The sequence below is a fragment of the Triticum urartu genome, chromosome 5 (genome assembly GCF_003073215.2).
Source record: "Triticum urartu cultivar G1812 chromosome 5, Tu2.1, whole genome shotgun sequence".
NCBI lineage: Eukaryota > Viridiplantae > Streptophyta > Magnoliopsida > Poales > Poaceae > Triticum > Triticum urartu.
In genome coordinates, this window is record NC_053026.1 from 316,852,821 (window position 1) to 316,874,310 (window position 21,490).

General features: G+C 46.8%; 3 protein-coding genes across 3 annotated transcripts; 1 reads left to right on the forward strand and 2 right to left on the reverse strand.

Annotated features, from left to right (window-relative positions):
• Positions 1-6,917: 6,917 nt before the first annotated feature.
• Positions 6,918-11,826, forward strand: LOC125508785 (WRKY transcription factor 44-like). Its single transcript, XM_048673581.1, has 8 exons — positions 6,918-7,780; positions 8,359-8,365; positions 8,785-8,850; positions 9,276-9,279; positions 9,606-9,824; positions 10,112-10,626; positions 11,300-11,455; positions 11,693-11,826. Exons 1-8 carry the CDS (start codon positions 7,027-7,029, stop codon positions 11,808-11,810), a joined length of 1,839 nt encoding a protein of 612 aa, XP_048529538.1. The 5' UTR covers positions 6,918-7,026; the 3' UTR covers positions 11,811-11,826.
• A 144-nt stretch (positions 11,827-11,970) lies between these two features.
• Positions 11,971-15,250, reverse strand: LOC125508784 (protein TONNEAU 1b-like). Its single transcript, XM_048673580.1, has 8 exons — positions 15,015-15,250; positions 14,050-14,185; positions 13,434-13,522; positions 13,230-13,352; positions 12,718-12,851; positions 12,584-12,609; positions 12,338-12,494; positions 11,971-12,245 (listed from the first exon to the last, which is right to left on the reverse strand). The coding sequence occupies exons 1-8, from the start codon at positions 15,099-15,101 to the stop codon at positions 12,221-12,223; spliced, it is 777 nt and encodes a 258-aa protein (XP_048529537.1). The 5' UTR covers positions 15,102-15,250; the 3' UTR covers positions 11,971-12,220.
• A 2,808-nt stretch (positions 15,251-18,058) lies between these two features.
• Positions 18,059-20,686, reverse strand: LOC125508786 (enoyl-[acyl-carrier-protein] reductase, mitochondrial-like). The gene is made up of 9 exons (XM_048673582.1): positions 20,485-20,686; positions 20,162-20,397; positions 19,928-20,071; positions 19,721-19,823; positions 19,458-19,557; positions 19,064-19,140; positions 18,908-18,986; positions 18,542-18,660; positions 18,059-18,451 (listed from the first exon to the last, which is right to left on the reverse strand). Exons 1-9 carry the CDS (start codon positions 20,631-20,633, stop codon positions 18,358-18,360), a joined length of 1,101 nt encoding a protein of 366 aa, XP_048529539.1. The 5' UTR covers positions 20,634-20,686; the 3' UTR covers positions 18,059-18,357.
• Positions 20,687-21,490: the final 804 nt, after the last annotated feature.

Here is a 21,490-nt window from a genome sequence, read left to right on the forward strand (position 1 = left end):
ATCTTATCCTGACAAAAGTGGTCTTCGCCTGCAAAAGGCTCTGGTGGTGACGCCGCCTTGGGCTCCATGGTGACCTCCGTCTTGCCGTCCTACTGGTCTTGGTCTCATTGCACCGATATGGAAACCTTTGCTTGATGCCTCGGTACTCCGTGCCTGCGCTTGCCCCCTTAGCACCAAAGAGGAAACAAGGACGCTGCGCGCGCTGGCGCCCGCCTGGCGCCGATCGTCATGGCTCACATCACGAGAACCTCGCGAGGTTTGCCTGGCCTTGAACTCTCCGCCCCTTGCGAGCCTGCCTGGTGAGGCTGCTCCTGAGGAGGTATTACATCATCTGCCTCGCGAGGCTTGGCTCCTCGCGAGCCTGCCTGGCGAGGCCGCTCCTGAGGAGGTCTTGCGTCGTCTGCCTCACGAGGCTTGGACCCTCGCGAGGGTCTTGAATGCCTTGTTGATGAAGATGGGCCGAACAGGACTGCTAGCAAAGCCACGCCATGGGCCACAGTCAGGCAAGTCTAGGGACCCCCGTTCCCAGAATGCCGACAAGATTGAACTAGGTATGATGATACCGACAATCGAATCTCGGGATAGTAACATACTGATGACAAAAGGGAATAACGTATGTTGTTATTGCGGTTTGACCGATAAAGATCTTTGTAGAATATGTAGGAACCAATATGAGCATCCAGGTTCCGCTATTAGTTATTGACTGGAGATGTGTCTCGGTCATGTCTACATAGTTCTCGAACCCATAGGGTCCGCACGCTTAATGTTCGATGACGATTTGTATTATGAGTTATGTGTTTTTGTGACCGAAGTTTATTCAGAGTCCCGGATGAGATCACAGACATGACGGGGAGTCTCGAAATGGTCGAGAGGTAAAGATTCATATATTGGAAGGTAGTATTCGGACATCGGAATGGTTTCGAGTGATTCGGGTATTTTACTGGAGTACCGAGGGGTTACCGGAACCCCCCGGGAAAGTATTGGGCCTACATGGGACTAAGGGAGAGAGAGGAAAGCCCGCGGGGGGTGGCGCCTGCCCCCTCCTAGGGAGTCCGGATAGGACAAGGAGGAGGGGGCGCGACCCCCCTTTCCTCTCCCTCCCCTTCTCCCTCTCCTTCCTTTTCCCTCCGGTGGAGAAAGGAAAAGGGGGGGCGAATCCTACTAGGACTAGGAGTCCTAGTAGGACTTTCCCCTTGGTGCGCCCCCTCCTGGCCGGCCACCTCCTACTCCCCTCTTTATATACGGGGACGGGGGCACCCCAAAGGCACACCAATAGTTCTCTTGGCCGTGTGTGGTTCCTCCCCTCCACAGTTTACTCCCCCGGTCATAGCGCCGTAGTGCTTAGGCGAAGCCCTGCGCGGATCACATCACCATCACAGTCATCACGCCGTCGTGTTGATGAAACTCTCCCTCGACCCTCTACTGGATCAAGAGTTCGAGGGACGTCATCGAGCTGAACGTGTGTTGAACTCGGAGGTGTCGTACGTTCGGTACATGATCGGTTGGATCGCGAAGACGTTCGACTACATCAACCACGTTAACCTAACGCTTCCGCTTTTGGTCTATGAGGGTACATGGACATGCTCTCCCCCTCTCGTTGTTATGCATCTCCTAGATAGATCTTGCGTGATCGTAGGATTTTTTTTGAAATTGCATGCTGCATTCCCCAACATTATGTCTTGCTATGAATACTCGTGGTGACAATGGGGTATCATATTGATTCACCTGATGTGTGTTTTGGCACTCAACTTGCGGATTCCCGAGGTGACATTAGGGTAATCTATGCATAGAGGTTGATGCATGTTCTCATCTTTGTTTCTCCGGTAGAAATCTTGGGGCACTCTTTGAGGTTCTTTGTGTTGGATTGAGTATTATGAATCTGAAATTGTTTGATGCATATCGTATAATCAACTCACGGATGCTCGTGGTGACATTGGAGTATCTAGGTGACATTAGAGTTGGTTGATGTGTATCATATGGTGTTATATTAGTACGAACTCTTAGATATCAACCAGAAAGGATAACTTAACTTAGTGTTATTTTAGTATGAACTCTTGGATAGATCGATCGGAAAGGATAACTTTGAGGTGGTTTCATACCCGACAAACAATTTCGTCTTATATTCTCCGCTAGATAAGGACTTTGGAGTGATTCTTCATCGCACATTGAGGGATGGTTATATGATCCAATTATATTAGCATTGTTGAGAGATTGCACTACAGAAAGTATGGACCCTAGGCCTCATTTTCAAGCATTGCAATACCGTTTGTGCTCACTTTTGTTACTTGCTACCTTGCTGTTTTTTATTTTTCCTATTACAAAAATCAATATCTACTATCATTAATACACTTGTATTACCATCTTTTCCCCGAACTAGTGCACCTATACAATTTACCATTGTATTTGGTGTGTTGGGGATACACGAGACTCTTTGCTATTTGGTTGCAGGGTTGTTTGAGAGAGACCATCTTCATCCTACGCCTCCAATGGATTGATAAACCTTAGGTCATCCACTTGAGGGAAAATTGCTACTGTCCTACAAAATTCTGTGCTTGGAGACTCAGCACGAGTCTACAAGAACAAGTTGTGTAGTAGACACCAATGTTTCGGCCTATGTTCTCAGATAGAAACTTTGGAGTAATTCTTTGTTGCACGTTGAGGATTGTTATATGATCCAATTATGTTATCATTGTTGAGAGATTTTGCACTAGTGAAAGTACGGACCCTAGACCTTGTTTTCAAGCATTGCAATATCGTTTGTGCTCACTTTTGTTACTTGCTACCATGATGTTTTTTATTTTTCCTATTTAAAAGATCAATATCTACTATCATTGTTACACTTGTATTACTATCACTTCCCTGAACTAGTGCACCTATACAATTTACCATTGTATTTGGTGTGCTGGGGACACACGAGACTCTTTGTTATTTGGTTGCAGGGTTGTTTGAGAGAGACCATCTTCATTCTACGCCTCCCACGAATTGATAAATCTTAGGTCATCCACTTGAGGGAAATTTGTGTTGGGGAACGTTGCAGAAAACAAAATTTTCCTACGGTTTCACCAAGATCCATCTAGGAGTTCATCTAGCAATGAGTGATCGTATTGCATCTACATACCTTTGTAGATCACGCGCGGAAGCGTTCAAAGAACGGGGATGAGGAAGGCGTACTCGACGTGATCCAAATCACCGGAGATCCTAGCGCCGAACGGACGGCACCTCCGCGTTCAACACACGTACGGTCAGCGTGACGTCTCCTCCTTCTTGATCCAGCAAGGGGGAAGGAGAGGTTGAGGAAGATGGCTCCATCAGCAGCACGACGGCGTGGTGGTGATGGAGCTGCAGTACTCCGGCAGGGCTTCGCCAAGCACTATGGAGGAGGAGGATGTGTTGGAGAGGGAGAGGGAGGCACCAAAGGCATGGGGTGAGAGGCCCTCCTTCCTCACTATATATAGGGAGCCTAGGGGGGCGTCGTCCCTAGGAGATGCAATCTCCTAGGGGGGCGGCGGCCAAGGGAGGAATCCCTCCTCCCCAAGGCACCTAGGAGGTGCCTTCCCCCTTTAGGACTCTTCCTTTCTTGATCTCTTGGCGCATGGGCCTCTTGGGGCTGGTGCCCTTGGCCCATACAGGCCAAGGCGCACACCCCTACAGCCCATGTGGCCCCCGGGGCAGGTGGCCCCACCCGGTGGACCCCCGGGACCCTTCCGGTGGTCCCGGTACAATACCGGTGACCCCGAAACTTGTCCCGATGCCCGAAATAGCACTTCCTATATATAATTCTTTACCTCCGGACCATTACGGAACTCCTCGTGACGTCCGGGATCTCATCCGGGACTCTGAACAACATTCGGGTTACTGCATATACATATCCCTACAACCCTAGCGTCACCGAACCTTAAGTGTGTAGACCCTACGGGTTCGGGAGACATGTAGACATGACCGAGACGACTCTCCGGCCAATAACCAACAGCGGGATCTGTATACCCATGTTGGCTCCCACATGCTCCTCGATGATCTCATCGGATGAACCACGATGTTGAGGATTCAATCAATCCCGCATACAGTTCCCTTCGTCAATCGGTATGTTACTTGCCCGAGATCCGATCGTCGGTATCCCAATACCTCGTTCAATCTCGTTACCGGCAAGTCAATTTACTCGTACCGTAATGCATGATCCCGTGACCAGACACTTGGTCACTTTGAGCTCATTATGATGATGCATTACCGAGTGGGCCCAGTGATACCTCTCCGTCATATGGAGTGACAAATCCCAGTCTTGATCCGTGTCAACCCAACAGTCACCGGAGATACCCGTAGTATACCTTTATAGTCACCCAGTTACGTTGTGACGTTTGGTACACCCAAAGCACTCCTACGGTATCCGGGAGTTACACGATCTCATGGTCTAAGGAAAAGATACTTGACATTGGAAAAACTCTAGCAAACGAACTATACGATCTTATGCTATGTTTAGGATTGGGTCTTGTCCATCACATCATTCTCCTAATGATGTGATCTCGTTATCAATGACATCTAATGTCCATAGTCAGGAAACCATGACTATCTGTTGATCAACGAGCTAGTCAACTAGAGGCTTACTAGGGACATGTTGGTGTCTATTATTCACACATGTATTACGATTTCCAGATAACACAATTATAGCATGAATAAAGACAATTATCATGAACAAGGAAATATAATAATAATAATACTTTTATTATTGCCTCTAGGGCATATTTCCAATAATTTGCTACTGTCCTACAAAACTCTGCGCTTGAAGGCCCAACACGAGTCTACAAGAAGAAAAGTTGTGTAGTAGACATCAGACCCACATGGAAGAAGCCATGTCAGCAACTGCTGGCCCCAACTGTTAGTATCTTTGACCGGTCAAACCTACGGGTCCATCACGGGTGACGGGAATATCGTCGCCAAAAAAAACTTAGGAAACCGATTGGGCTATCATAGGTGACATTATGGGTCATCACCGAAAATGGCCAGCGCTGACATTTTTAGGTTCGTCACCTGAAATGCGATCTCGTGTGATGAAAAAAGTGATACCATTGAAATTTTATTTTCTATGAGGACGTTTCAGCGATGGTGAGGGTGACGGTCGGAAAACGCCGCCAACGTATTTTCCATGATGAAAAAGGGTTATACAGGGCACAAGTGAAACGTCGCAAAAAATAGAGCAAATTTTGTAGTGGATGAACATGCAAAGAAGTGGCTTGCAGAGAAGAAGGGGATCAACGACCGTAGGAAGTACGACGTGGCGAGGGCGGTATGGCAGCAGCGGAGAATGCGGCAATGATGCAAGCAAAACAAATCATGAAATCAATGTCAAGATTGTTGAACTATGATTTGTTTTGCTTTCTCGTATTTGTTTCGAATTGTTGAATTGAAACGATTTGTATTGTATAATCGACGTGTGTGGATCATATAGATTTGACGTTTCATATTTGAGGTATGTGGACACACCTGAGATTTAGCAAAACCGCAATTCAAACGTTGGCAGCCGGTGCGCCGGCCGAACGAAGCGCCGGTCGCGTCCACGCACGAAGCGTTATCCTCTCGTTTAGGCAGCCACGTGGCATGGTGGCCCATGAAAGCTAGTTTTCCTTCCCCTCCCTTTCTTTTTTCTCTCTGACCCTGTGCCTTATCCCCTGCCTGAGCCTCCTTTTTTCCAGCGAGCCCAGTACGCGGGCGTAACTAGTGAACCTAGTGCGCTGCGTACCACTCGATTCCGGCGAGGGCATTCGCCATGCCCCCTCCTTTAACTGCCTATCTTCTCTCTTCCCCCCTCCCCCACCCCACCCCACCCCCCAAATCCTCCTCCACGCCATGGTCATGCACCACATACGCCTAGTCCTCCTCTCGCCGTGGTCATGGCGCCCGCCTAGATCCTTCCCGCCTGGCTGTGCTACAACCGGCCATCGGATATGCTACATCCGGCGACGGGGAGGTCGTGGCCGCCGCCGCCGATGATGCAGTTTTTTTGCTACAACCAGCAATGGAAAAAGCTACCAGCAACCGACGGATTTGTTGCAACCGGTGTTGCGATTTGCCAGAACTGGAGACCACGTTTGCTGGAAACGACCGTCGCAAGATTGATGAAATGCTGCAACCATCCTGGTAATTTGCTGGAACCATTGTCACGGTTTGCTGGAACCGGCTTTTCCTCCCTCGATGGTGACCATGGTGACTGCAGTGACCGCGGCGCATGCAATGCGTTTTCCCCTCTCTATTTTTTTGGCTGGAACCAGTGTCTTTTTTTGCTGGAACTAGACACATCTTTTGCTACCATCACTTTTTGATTTGCTGGACCAGACCAAATTTTGCTACAACCGTATTTTAATTTTGCTGGAAGCAACCTAGTTTTTTGCTACAACCGTCTTCTGGTTTTGCAACGGCGGTCACGCCGGAAACCGTTGGTAGCGGGAGGGCATCTACTGTTGGCGACCGGAGTTGCAACAGAGGGGGCTGCAAACCATCGACGGGCTTTTCTGCTGCAACGGGGCATTTTCTGTTTGCTGGAACCAGTCAATCGTCAGCGAGGCGGAGCTGCATCCATGGCGTGCGCAGGTGGCCGGCGAGCGTGGATCTCCGGCGAGCGCGGGCGGCCGACAAGCGCGGTTCTACGGGCGGCCAGAGTGGCGAGCAGGGCGGCCAGATAGGTGAGCGGGGTTCTCCGGCGAGTGTGGGTGGCCAGAGCGGGCGGCCGGCGAGTGCCGGTGGCCTGAGCGGGGAAACAGGCGCGACGGGGGAGGGAGAAAACTGGCACGAGGTAGGATAAGACCGCAGCGGCTTAATCATGCGCTTAGGACACCCGCATCGTACGGCTGCTAGGCGACCGGCCTAAACTTTGGGCCGGCGCACCGGCGCCCAGTACTGCCCTTAGCTTTCAAGTATTAAAACTACACCCCTGCGCCTCGTTCGTGGCAGATCGGGACACTTGTAGGGAGTAAATCAGAAAACCACACCACCACTTCCCGGAGGGAAGAAGAAGCATCTCCTCAACCCGCCTGCGAGATGCGTCCCGCCGGTGCGGCCTCCGCCTCCACCGCCGGCGAGGATGGGAACGAGCGCGTGCTGAGCTACGGCGACGTCGTGCTCCTCCGCTCCGACCTTTCCATCCTCCGTGGTCCCCACTTCCTCAACGACCGCATCATCGCCTTCTACCTCGCCCACCTCTCCGCCGCCTTCGAGGGCGACGACGACGGCGACCTCCTCCTCCTGCCGCCCTCCATACCCTACCTCCTGTCGAATCTCCCGGACCCGGAATCCGTCGCTGCCGTCGCTGAGCCGCTCCGCCTTGCCTCCCGCAGCCTCGTCCTCCTCCCTGTCAACGACAACCCCGATGCCTCGGTCGCCGAAGGCGGCTCCCACTGGACCCTCCTCGTCCTCGACGCCACAAACGGCGCCTCCCGCCCGCGCTTCGTCCACCACGACAGCCTCGGCGTCCTCAACTTCGACGCCGCGCGCCAGCTCGCCGCCGTGCTCCGCCCGCTGCTCCCCGTTGCCGCCAACGGGGCCCCGCTCGTCAAGGGGCCTACCCCGATGCAGGCCAACGGGCACGACTGCGGCGTCTACGTCATTGCATTGGCCAGGGCTATCTGTAACTGGTGGAAGAACCGTCGAGGGCAGCAGCAGGAGGGTGGAGCAGATTGGTTCGACACGGTGAGAAAGGAGGTGGACGCCGAAAGCGTCAAGGCAATGAGGGCCGAGCTGCTGCACCTGATCGCTCGCCTCATCCAAGACGAGGATGAGAAGAAGAACAAGGCCGGTGAGGGCCGCAAGGAAGATTGACCTCTTACTTGGTCAGTGTTCCAAGTTCTGTAGCAGCTTGCCTTAGTGTTGCCTGTCATGTTTTGAACGATTGATTTCGTAGTGTGCTTCAAAGTAGAAGAAATAGCGTAGAACAGAGCTTGTGTAAGTAAAGTTTTGGATGAGTTTCACAGCCAAATGTTAGTTCTCAAATGTGGTCAATACTTAATACTGTGATTTTAACCGTGCTTATGTTCGTAAGGTGATGAAGTATAGTGGATCACACCTGTTGGAGTTCATGTCCTCTTTATGGTAGCAGAGTAATTCTGTAGATCTTAGTACTGTATAAGATGTGTTCCTGTTCTTTGCTCTTGGATGTTAATCGATCCCATGCACAAGTTCTTTTACTACTGTTCTTTGCTAAAATGTTACAATAAGCATGTTAGCATGCATATTTGAGTTGCAAGCTTCAGCTATGTCTACTTTGCAATCCTTGGTTTACAAGACGATGTTGGAAACAGAACTGACGAAATGCAGTTTGGGGGCAAGACAGAAAGAACAAAGCTATGACAGTTGAACGCCTATTCTGTTCTTCAGTTGTAGTGTATGTTTCTTCTGTTGGTGTGGCAGTCTAATTTTCTCAGCAGGCCTACCAGCATCATGTAACTATTCTTGCACATCTCTTGTGCCCTGCAAGAATTCTCTGAAGATGCATATACTTCCTTTCACAAGGGACATTTTCAGTGCTGTAAATTTCTTCTCCCATTTATATATTCATCTTATAAGAAACATGTTTCTTTGTACTTTTCTGTTTCTGGAACTTTCAGTACTCTATAATTAGCTTGTTCATTTTGATCATTGAGGTGAAGAGACGATAAACAAACACTGATGTCGCATTCCGTCATTTCGGTTCTGTTTGATTGGTATTTGAATGATGAGATTGTTTGCTGCAAAGTATTCTCTCGTATTGAATGTTTATAACATTTTGGTACAATGAATACAATGGGCTACTGCGGTGTGCAGTTTCCCTTACAGGCAAGAGTACATGTTCCAGATCTATGATACTCTACAAAGCGAAACATGCAGGCAGTGAGTACTGATGAGGTTAGCCACCTGGCGTTTACCTAACCCCTGGAGCCCAGACCTAACAGTCATGCATGCACCCCAACTATCTTCCTTTTCTCCTCTTATTGTCAACTCTGCAATTCAACTTCCTTCTTGCCCTTCCGTTGCATCTACCAGTCTAAGGCTGTGACTGAGCGAGCACAGAGCACAAGGGCCTAGGTACATGGACCTTATATTTCCATTGTTTTTGTTGCTCAATTTATTTTGAATGGTTCTTCCTTACTCAAGTTGTTCATACGTGCATAAGGAAAAGTAAGTTAGCACTTTGAATTTGCGTTGTTACATTAGTATGTTCTGCTGTTGTTGTTGCTTGATCAACCTTCAAAATTCAGCTAAATTTTGCTTTATTTCGTAATTTAGTTGATTCATTCATTCATGTTCTAATCTAGCAAGGTTCTTTACTTTGATCCTCCATTTCCTTTTACAAGGGTTCTCTTTTCTCTGTTGTCATCTCAAATTCTCAATGGTTTCATGCACATACCTGTAATCTCCATTAAAAAGCACACACCTATGTTTTATTGTGCTCTGCTCATAGGTTAATGCAATCCCAGTCTCTTTCTTTAATTTGGTTCATATCTTGATATTTGATTTGCAATTTTCAGCACAAAATTTTCTGTTACTAGCTGAAAGATATTGATGATAAACTTGCTTTTCACGTAACCTAGCGTGATTGATTAGGTTTAGTAGTTCATGAATTTTCTCCCCTGCTCTTTTGTCAGTGGAAGATGCAAAGTCAAGAGAAGATAACACCTGTGAAGCCTGTAGCCTCCAGGCCTTTCTCCAGTTTCACTTCCTTCTCGAAGCTCTTGAAAGACTTCACTGCGACTGGTTCTGCGAAGATCACCTCTCCAGGAGAGACTGTTATAGTTAGGCGGCCGAAGGTAACACGTTTCGCACCGCCACCAAGTGATCTATCTGCAGGAGTTGCTGCAAGCATGGTCAGTGCTTCACTGAGATTCAGTTTATCCTTCTTCTGAATTTAGAAATAAAATTTGTGTTCATCTGATAGCGTCAAATGTTTGCTACTCACTCCGATCCATAATAATTGTCATGGTTTTAGTTCAAATTTTAACTAAAACCACGACACTTGTTATGGATCTGAGGGAGTACTTCCCAAGAATGACACTTCAAATCAAATATACCTATGTTCCATCTATTGGATGATTTTGAAAATATCCCTTGATCTTATAATGTTACCATGTTATAACATTGTGCCAAACTTCAGTTACAGGATGCTGGTTTAGATACCACACGTGAGAAAATGGTCATCGATCCAGAACAAGTAGTCTCCTGTGACCAGATGACGACATTCCATGATATCAACAAACCAATTCACAGTGTGAAAACCCGTCTGTCCTATGATGGCTACAATTGGAGGAAGTATGGGCAGAAGCAAGTGAAAGGGAGCGAGTTCCCGCGGAGCTACTACAAGTGCACTCACCCAACCTGCCCTGTCAAGAGGAAAGTGGAGACAACAGTAGATGGCCAAATTGCGGAAATTGTGTACAACGGTGAACACAACCATCCCCAGCCCCATCCACCAAAAAAGCCAGCGTCATCGGCAAGTACAGAAGTTGTGGTCCCTGACGCCCATGGCAGCAATGATGCTGGAGCAGAAAGCCAGCTAGGAGGGTGCAACCTCGCTCTTGTTTCAGATCCTGTTGCCGCCGCATTCAAAAGCAGCTGTGATTACGTCGATGAATTTGGAAACACTAGTCCGGTCTATCACTGGAACACAAGGTATGCTCATGTTGTTTAATATCCGGATTCGAAACTTTGTTAGTTTCCAAAACATGTGGAGGTTGTGGGTTAGAATGGCAAAGATCATACTACAGCTATGTTTTTTTAACAGTCACTTACAGTTACGTTCTTATGGTGTTCTGTTATGAACAAGCACCATGTCGTGGTTGCCAATTTGTTATCCCATAATGGTGATGAAAATTATACTTATGAACTATGCATTGTGCTACCCTTGTAGCACTGAGGGGACTGCAACTTTGCGGTAAACAAGAAATAAAAATCCTAGGTGTCCTTGGTCCACTGAGCTGACTGCTGTAAACAATGCAGTGTGTCTACCTGTTGAGATTCATGGGGTTTCCATCTTGGAGTGGAATACTAACTCTTAATGTAAGAGAATATGGTGCAAAGTTTTGTATTTTGAGTTAAAACCTAGTGGTACAGTATGGTCAGGAAAACAGCAGTCTCTCAAGGTTCAGGTCTAGTCAGTAGCCGCAGCTGCAAAAATAAGAGGAATGTCTGTCTGACTAGTTGCTTTCTTGATTTTTGTTTTGGTTTGGAAATGAGTATGTCTAGTGAAAATTCTATATTGTGAAGTACGTATGTAATGCATGTCATTGTTTTTGCTCATGTAACTATGCAAGTTACCTACATCTGTTTGAAATTCCGTTTTCAGCCGAAAGGAGAAGCAATCAAGCATCGCAAATGGCCTGACTTCTGGTGAGGCTGCCCCTGCATTCCAGTCTCCAACAGAATGCGGGTCGTCTGGGGATGCAGCATTCCGTTGGCGCAAGTATGGTCAGAAGGCTGTTAATGGTAATTCATTTCCAAGGTAATACAAATTGAGAACATAACAGCCACCTCCATGAATTCATGCCCCTTGTGTTTTTCTTTCGGGCATAATATAATTTTTGGGGTACATACCAGTTATAATATGTAGTGTTTGTGTTTAAGGTGTGAAACATAGAACTGCATTCAACAAACACAAGTAGTATGAACTGAATTATAGAGCTACATCATCAACTCCTCTACCCGAAGACTTGTTTACATGTGGTTGCTGGATATGCAGGAGCTACTACAGATGCAGCACAGCAAGATGCAACGCACGCAAGTTTGTGGAGCGTTCATCGGACAATTCGCTGGTAACCACATATGAGGGAAAGCACAACCATGTGCAACTTCAATGAAGACGAAAGAAGAAAGTACAATGCTCTATAGTGCGTTTGTGATGATGATAAAATATTCAGAACGAAAAAGAATACAATAGCGCTACCGAATGGCCATCCCCAGACTTTGTATTCTGAAACTCAGTGATATCCTTGAGCAGCCGTGGACAAGTATTAGATGTAATTTGCAACAAAAGAAGCTCGTTGAATCAAATCAATTTGTCCCACACGCAAGTATCAGGCACAAGATTACAATGAATAGGTCTAGCTCACTATAAAATCTCATCTCAGGTGCATAATTAGCTGGATTACAACACACACACACACACACACGCGCGCGCGCAGTCTAATATCAACCGAAAGTGGATACAGAAATCCCAGGGGGAACCAAGCAAGCCAACAGCGCATTGGAGCTCTTCCACCTTAAGATTCTACTCGGCACCACTGCCTGGATGCCTGCAAGGATATAAATTATCATCCCAAAGGCAAAGGCAAAGAAAAGAAAAAGGGAAGGTACAAAAGCAAACAACTCTGATAACCGTCCTAACCTCCAAGATGTCGTCAGGTTTCGGGCTTTCCGGTCTAACTGGATGTTCTCTAGAGCAGTGGATGTACGCAATACTTCCTCCGAGAGATCATCAGCATCATATCCCCAGTTGTACTCATCTTTCCTTGTATTGGAAGCGGAAGAGCCCCCTCTTCGGTCTGAATGTCCAAAGCATTTGTTTTGAAATTTATTTAGGAAAGCAACAGCATGGGTATGTGACAAGATGAATGAATTAAATGTAAGGTACCTGATGTCTGCGAAGGTGGCATTTGCCTGGCAAATTAAAAGTCAAGTGTTACCCGCATTTACAGGGAAGGGAAGACAAACCGCTGCAACAAAATTATAAAGGTGGAACATTGCTAGGTTATAAGTGATGCCAACCTTCCCATAGGAGGCATGCCAGCGATTGAAGATGAAGATGGTGGCCTCCTCATGTTCCGATGCTCAGTATTCAATGTTGGCTCAGGTTCAGAATTGATCATTCTCCTACCAGCCATCCTCGTTTGAGACAAATTCTACACAACGGAACAATTTCAAGTAAACAAGTATGCACAAATGGCAGATAAAGGTTTTTATTGACTATATTTAGAGAATGATAATATAGATGTTATCAACAAAATAGGCAAAATATTTTGTAACTTCTACACTTAGATCCAAACCAAATATATTTAACTTCCTTAAACAGTTAGGATATCCTAATTGAGCATCATAAGACTTGTTTACAAAATTAGAATGCCCTTACCAAGCATCATAATTCTTTTTTCTTATGGCTCGACATGCATTTTTTTGACAGGCTGGTTAATCCACATACAAATACTAAATCAAGAAATGTGCCATTCGCCAAATTAACACAGGCCCATTTTGATGAACTTCTGAATAAGCAAGAGAATAACCTCATATTTGAGATATCCTTCAAGAACATCTAGAAGCATGGGACCACTCTCAGCGCTCCTGCTCCCTTCAGCTCCATTTTTGTTAGAGAAATCCTTTAGCTCATTCTTCCAAAAATCCTTGGGCTGATTTACAGTACAAGGCACATTAGTGATGCTGTTTTTTTATAAACAGGACTAGATCCATTAAATACAAGAAATGGTTACCAGATTACATTCTGGCAAATAAACTTTCATCGTGTGACTTAGCTGGGCCCACTCCAAGTATTCACCTATAAGTGCTGTTAATAACCTACCTGCAAGCAACAGAAACTCTAGGATGTGAACCACTCACATCCAACATAGTTTGCAAAAAAACATTTTGCCAAATATTGAAGACCTTCAACATTGAAGGCATATGTGATTGAGACTGGAAGCAACATAAACAAATGCAATAAGTTGCATTTTTCAAATGCTTCTTTCAGTTAACATCAGTGCAGAAGCATGGCAGCTAAAGATTCATTTGTCAGTTGGTCATAACAGAGGAGAAACGAGGATAGATATTTCAGAAGTGCAGAAGAAAATGAAAAAGGTATGCAACAAGTCTAAGTAATTTGAGTTCCATTATTGTTAGCTAAAAAAAGTTACTAAGCTAAAATCTGCCAATATCTACAGCAGAGAAAAATATTATCATGCAATACAGTGCCGATCTAGTATACATCTGGAATATATATTCACCAGCACCAGTACAAAATCCTAGAGCGTTGCATATACCAGACCAGATCTGGCAACAGGTACAGTTTATTGATCCATTCACTAAGTACCATTTGTTGAAAGCACAAACCTGACGGTGAAGCATGCAGCTGCTTAGCACGGTCGTTGCAGCTACCAAGCAAAGCAGGATTCCCGCCATCTTCGTTCTCCTCTATCACACGGTCCTCCTCTTCTATAGCCTCAAACACACTTGCTCTCAGTTCAGCCTGGTCATGCAAGGCAACTAATGAAAAAAAAATGATGTTTTGTGCCAGAATGAGCAATTCCATGTAGATCTAACAGCTCACGGAAGTGTGTAGATTTCGTCGAACATGGCCTAGGTTTAATAGATAAGGAAGCAATGGGTGTAGATTTTACCGAACATAGCCTAGGTTTAATGGATAAGGAAACAACAACACATATTCTGTTCTTCACCCAACAATTATATATGTAAACTTCTTGCATACATTTAACTGAACCAGACGCCCAGCTGTTCTATGTCCTCATAGAGAATAACAAAAGGAGCACTGTAAAAATAATAACAAAAATGGAGAAACCGTTGATGCTTAATGCTTATATTGCAAACAAAGATGCCACCGCCTCGTTGCACTGAGATCATCTGGTGGTGCAGATAACTCACAAGAACATTTTCTGCAAGATAATGTAATTGAAACTGGAGAAGCTATCATTACGCGAGCTATATTGCTGTTTGGCTGTCTAGCAATCTGAACAAGAAACGGAGCAGTAGCACCCACGCAAAAGCTGGACCCTCTCAAACTATCAAATGGTTACATGTACAATTTGAAACGCGTAGCTAATCTAACAGGAACGGGGCGCGTAGGGTCAAAACTTTCTACACACAGAGGGGTCATTTGCGCGCATTTCAGTTCCAGTGGGGGAAAAGAGACAAGATGTAGGAGATTCGGTGAAGGGGGGACGCGGAAGCACGAAATGTGGAGATCCTGGACGGACGCGCGAGAGAGAGGAGAGGCAGATCCGCCCTAGCCCCTAGCCCTAGTGGATCGGAAGTGAGAAGGGGGTGGGGGAGTGACAGACCCTAATCTTGGCGAGGACGCCCTTCTTCTCGAGGGTGCGGGTGACGAGCGTCTTGAGCTCCATCATCTCCCGCGCGTAGTCGTCCATGTCGTCTCTTCCGTTCCCTCGGGGCGGCCTCCCTCCCTTCTCTTCTGTGCTCGGGGCGGGGGGAGGCGGAGCGGAGCTGCCCTGCGATGCGGGAGGAGGGAGAGAGATGGGAAGAAGAGGAGTAGCGAGGGAGGGGTTCTCGTCTAAGTAGGGGTATTTACCAGACGACCCCCGCCGGTGAATTTATGACAAGCGGGTCCTCGAGATACACGGATGTTTTGCAGTGCGGCCCCTCTCAAGAGGATTGGAAGGGCTCAATAGGGATTTTTTACTTTATTCAAACCCCCTCGACCCCTTTCAATCCCCTTCAAGGCACCTTCAACGCGGGCCCCTAAAATTGACACGCCATACATCTGTGGATGCGTCCGAGCAGTGATACGGGAGCCGACCATTCAACCGTGTACCTCAAATATCCGCATACATTTTCAAGCGGAATTTAAAAACCGGACGGTTTTCATGCAAACTGGATGAATTTCACTTAGATCGGACCACATTCATTTCATTTTCGACATATTTTCGTTACACAAATGCGACTGGAAGTTAACCTAGCCTAAATCATTATAAGCGTCGGGCCTCCAAGTCCTTGTTTTTCCCATGTCTAGCATCTTCGCCGCTCCATGAGCTCCGGGAAGTGAAGTTGTGGGTCGTCGATGAGGAAGAGTGAGACATGGAACACAAACGCCTTTGCCTCCCATGTCCCACTCTTCCTCGCCTGAGTCCATGGCCTCGACATCGTCGGCGGAGGTGAGGTCCGCGATGGACGTGAACGGGCCGACCTTGTGGTTGTAGCGGCCCGGTGCGAAACCGCAGCTGCCGGTGTTCTCGTCCATAGCCACTATGGCCTCCTCGCTCAAGAACTAGACGTAGATTTGGCCCTCCGCGAGTTAGTGATGTGCGGGAAGGGCGAAGTTGTAGCGCTCCTCCTCCTACGCCCGCCGGAATGCCAAACACATGCAACGCTAGTTGCTCCTTCGCCATGGCGGAGTTAAAGTGCACATGCGCCTGCTCCATGGTGAAGCCAACATAGACAGGTGTGGGCATTGGCTCGTCATCGGATGCCTCCTACATCGTCAGGTCATCGTCGCTCACCTCAAGCGAACTCGTCGGCAAGTCGGCCTCTATTTGCCATGCACGACGGGCCTGGAAGCCGGCCAGGTCATGCTTCTACTCCATCGAGAGGCTCTCCCACATCGCTTTAGAGCTCGTGATCATGGTGAAGGTGTTGCATGGGGGAGGACGTGAAAGCAGACGTGGTGTTGTGTGGATCGTGTCGAATGTGGCCACGTATAAATAGTGGGCGCCGGTCAGGCCAAATGGCAAGTTGTTTCAATACGGGTGCCGAAGATGGTTTCGTTGCCGCCGCCATGTTTAATACCGACGGGCGGACATACGGGCAACTGGTTTGAATGCGATAAATAGTTGCTCGTCTTGTTCAGTCAGGTCTCTCTGACATTGAACAGACACTGAGACCAGGACACCGCGCGGGAAGCGCTCTCGGCCGGTGCGCAGCTTCAATGTCGGCTCTAGTAACCTATCCCGCCCCTCTGGACCGACATGACTGTAGCACGAAGAACGGAGGTGCGTTCACCTAGGAGAGGGTTTTGGGGTGGGATTGGGTTGTCGGACACGTACGTGGTGGCATCTCCAGTGACCTATCGCGCCCTCTCTAGACCGGGTTGTTTGATGCCCATCGATCCTGACGTAATGGTTGTGGCGGCAAGGGCGGCTCCTCCTTCGCGCGACGCCCGATTTGGACGCTGCGACTACGTCGAGGGGGGGTGGCTAGCCTTAATGCGGTGGAGAGGCGGAGATGCTGGCTCTTGTTTCATACTGAAGCACGATGGCGAGGGCGGCTCATCCGTCACGCATGCTGGCGGTGGTGAGGGCGGCGCCAGACCACGTTCTCGGAGCAACTGCTCCGTTAACAACTATATCTGCCGCAAGAACCCCTCGTTCGTGGTCGCGGCCTCCGAGAGGAGGCGCGGCTGCGACGATGACACCTGGTCCTCCTCGTCGCCGGAGGAGACGATCTCCTTATCAGAGGAGTTGGCGACCGTGGAGCTTGAGGGCCCCGGAGAGCGATAGCGGCAGGGCAAGATCCGGAGCCGTTTTGCCGCCTGCGAGTGAGGAGAACCACGACCTGAGCATAGTGGAGGAGGAAAGGAGGAGGAGTTTGGAGATTACGAGAGGTGGCTGGGTGTGGAGAGAATGAGTTTGAAGAGATGCAATGTGGACATCATCGGAGCATGACTTAAATAGGCGCGAAAGCCAGGAGAAGGGACCGAAAGCCAGTCTGGAAGCCAGTTTCAATGCGGCGCAGCGGTCGAAGTAGGCTTCTCGGTCGCCGTGATAATCAAAATGGAGCGTTTTCGGATATAAACAATCATACAACTAACTAATAGGGTAATTAGAACTAACTTGTGGTTGTATGATTAGGAAAATTTAATTTATATGAAACAAACAATGTATCATTGGAAACATCTTTAACACGAATCTACTACTCCCTCCGATTTATATTAGTTGTTTCATTGAAACAAATGTATCTAAACGCATACCGTGCTTGATATATCTGTTTGAGCTATAAGTAATATGCATTGGAGGGAGTAAAATGATTTTCATGGCATATAACTTATTTTGTTAATCAAATTCAAGATCAAAGTTTAGCACAAAATACAAAGAGAACTAATAAACCGGACGAAGGTAGTAATTCATAAGCAGGCGAACACATAGCCGCACACTGCATCCAATCATCTGCGCTTGACTTCCCATGAATTTAAAAGGTATATAAACGTGGTAGAGGGGAAAATGGTGCCAGAACTCCAAACATCCCTCTCTTGGAAGATAAGCATGTGACTCCGTCTGTTCACAATAATTTTTATGATGGTTCAAGCAAACCGATACCTCTAAAAACCTACTGCTGGCACAAAATGATGCACTAGTTGTCACTAACTTACAAATTTCTCGACAATCATATCCCTTTTTTTCAATTAAAGTTGACTCGTGGGTCACACACATAGAAGGAACTGAACTTCTTCGGTTCAGGTATACTTCTTTCGAACTTGAGTACAATCATATACCTTGTGGTAATACAATTTATATTTATATTGCCCAGGATAACCACAGTTCATAGCAAACCAAAAAAACTCTCAACCACCGACTAGCAACTACACACACGCATGCACACAAGTGATACGACCATACAAATATTTGCACCAGCCAACACAATACTAGCTACCTCATCATCATCTTCGTCTCATCAGAACCTAAGAACCTGCTTTGGTTGGCTTCCGTGTTTTCCAAGGGCCTTATCAAGAGCCAGGTTGAACTCGCTGAAGGGAGTCAACTCCATCCTGTAGCCAAAAATGTTTCAAAGCATTCATTCATTTCTCGATAGGAAGTGTATGGGCATTTAAGACCCAGCGTTAGTTGAAGATACATACTCATATTTAAGTTTGCCTTCATGCACAAGGCCCAACAGGTAGTCTATCATTGTTCTGCATTCCTCTGACTTGTCCGAATTCATCCACTTCTGTAGCCAGAACCCTCTGAGGGAAAGATCCTGTCACGGCATCGGATCTTGTAAAAGAATTGACAGGAGAAACAACTCGACACATAGCAGCATGAAACGATGTCATTTCTTCAAACTTTGATGTACGATTGTTATATAATAATCCAGCACTTTATGAGGTGCAGACTAATAACTAATTCTAACGCGCAAACTAATTCTCAAAAAAAAAAACATACAAATGTTTAGAGCCGCCAAACATATTATATGTACAGTCAAAAGTAGGATAGGATGGGCTGACCTTAAATATGAAAGACGAAGTAGAAACAATCACAGGTTTCTTGGACATTCCGCCATATGTCACCATGGTGCCTCCTTGCCTAAAGAGAAGGGTTATAGCTAGTTATGCAAAATGACAAATTTTAAATTGGATGTTCATCAAGTTTAACAGCGTCACCTTAATAACTTCAGTATCAAAGATGCAGCATTTCCTCCAACGCAGTTAAATCCTAATGCAGGTTCTGGTAAAGCACCCTAAAATGACAGAAACCAAAATTGCACCAGCATAAGGAAATGGTCGAAGTCCCCCTATAGATAAACAAACTGGAAACTGCATGGTTGCACCTCAGAATAAATAATAACTTCCACTCAAACTCACGATTTGAGTTCTATAGGGCTTATTACACTTTACTATGACTAATAATTTGTTTTAACAGCAACTGGTTGTTTAACCTTCCTAGGTCAGGAAAACACTTTGGTTTGAAACAAAAGAATTTTACCATAACAAACAAATATTAACAAAATACATTTCATGGATGATGAAGTGGGAAATGCAGGCTGCAGAATAGTACCAGCAAGCTCTTGACATTCTTTACATCTAGCTGACTTTCGGTGAAGACCTCATCTGCACCAAGCTGTTTAAGTTTCTCTTTTGCTTCTTCTGACCCAGGCCTACAAAAATTCAGTTACATATGAATGAAGCAAGTAATATGGATATAAGAAATATAAAACAACTTGAAAGTAGAGCACCATATTAAGCAAACTATCATGATCATGCAGCAAACGCTGACAGCAGCTGTATTTAACTATCTTTTTTGTTCCCAAGTTGGTTTACCTGTCCCTTATGATGTTGATGGTGCGAATTCCTTGCACTTTGGCGAGCTGAATAACACACTGACCAACGATGCTGGTCGAGCCGTTCTGGACAATAGCATCACCTGATATAGCAAATAATGGATGCCATGGCATGAGAGGGCATGCTAAGGGAAGCAAGCAAGGTGGCAAAAATGGATGACAAGGGTCAAGGGTGAAACATGCTCACCAGGTTTGAGTTTCACAAAGTCCTGCAGCATCCTGAGCGCTGTCAAGGGGTTCACCGTGACAGTGGCAGCGTATTCCACCGGAACATCGTCACGAACCTTGTGCCACACATCTTCAGGCTTCACAATGTAGGTCTGCCATGTTCCTGCAACCGCAACCAACGAATCCCATCCAATTCAGGGAGGGAGCGAGCCCGAGGAAAAGCAAAGTGTGGCAGGACAGGGGAGAAGGAGACCAAAGGAGGGCGGGGAAGGGATGACCCAGTCGCCGGGGGAGAGGGGGCGGGTGACGGCGGGGCCAACGGCGTGGACCTGGCCGACGCCCTCGTACCCAGCGACGGCGGCGGGGAGGGGAGGCCTGACGGGGTAGACGCCCTGGACGCGGTTGATGTCGGAGGGGTTGATGGGTGCGGCTAGCATCTTCACGCAGACGCCGCGCTCCCCGAGCTCCACCGGCGGCACATCCTCCACCCTTGGCAAGATTGTGGCGATAAATTGGAGGATTGATGCTACTGCTCGGCGTATGGTGATCTAGCCAGTGCGGAAGAGAGATCGATACCTGAGGACTTGGTCGGGAGGGCCGTGTTGGTCGTAGAGGACGGCCTTGGAGGGCGGTGAGAAGAGTGACGCGGCGGTGGAGAGAGGGAGGCGGGGACGAAAGCGGAGGCGCGTCGCCGTCGACGGCAGCAGGCGGAGCGCCGACGCCATTGTTACTGGGGTGATGCTCTGGGTATCTCTCGAGGTATGTAAGCCTTGTACAATGGGGTGCTTAGAGAGATGCTTAGAAAAATAAATCAGATTTTTTCTAAAACACCGATGTCTATTTTTACAGAAAGAACAATTAGTTAAGCGTTTATCCTGTATAAATAAGCATTGTTTTTTTAAGCACCTTTTCTAAGCATCTTTCATTGTATAAGGCCTTAGTTAAGTGTCTATTCTATACAAATAAGCACTGGTGCTTAAAGAAAGCCTGATTTATTTTTCTAAACACTTTTCCTAAGCATCTTCCATTGTACAAGGCCTAATGCAGTACTAGGACAGAAGAATCATCTCAACCATGCCCTGCCCGGCCCGGCCCGGCCGAGCCCAACCCAAGTCAGCCCAGTAATACAGGTAATACACTTGCTGTTTTTTTTCAGGGAACAATACACTTGCTGATCTTAATTTGTAAAATATGCATATTTTGTGTCTTTTAGAGAGGCAGATTTTTCTTGCTAACTTTCAGCTGAAACGCCCTCCTTTAGTCGTTTTTAGCTGGTTACCCTTATCTTCGGAGGTTGATCTGACGTGAAGAGACGGAGAAACCTCATATTTGCGTTTACAAATGTAATTTAGTTTTACTTTAAATTCGAAAACAAAATACTATCTCGCTTCCTATATAACTCTATGTATTAGAATATGAAATTTCCTTTTTCTTTTTGCTTAAACACTTTTCTTGATTACCATTATCAGCTTCTAGAACTTTTCTTTAAGACAAATCCACTTTTGTCCAAAGATGGAACATTTCTTGATAATGTAATCTGATATTTTGTTCCCCAAACTCAGTTCTTTTTGGGTTATCTTAT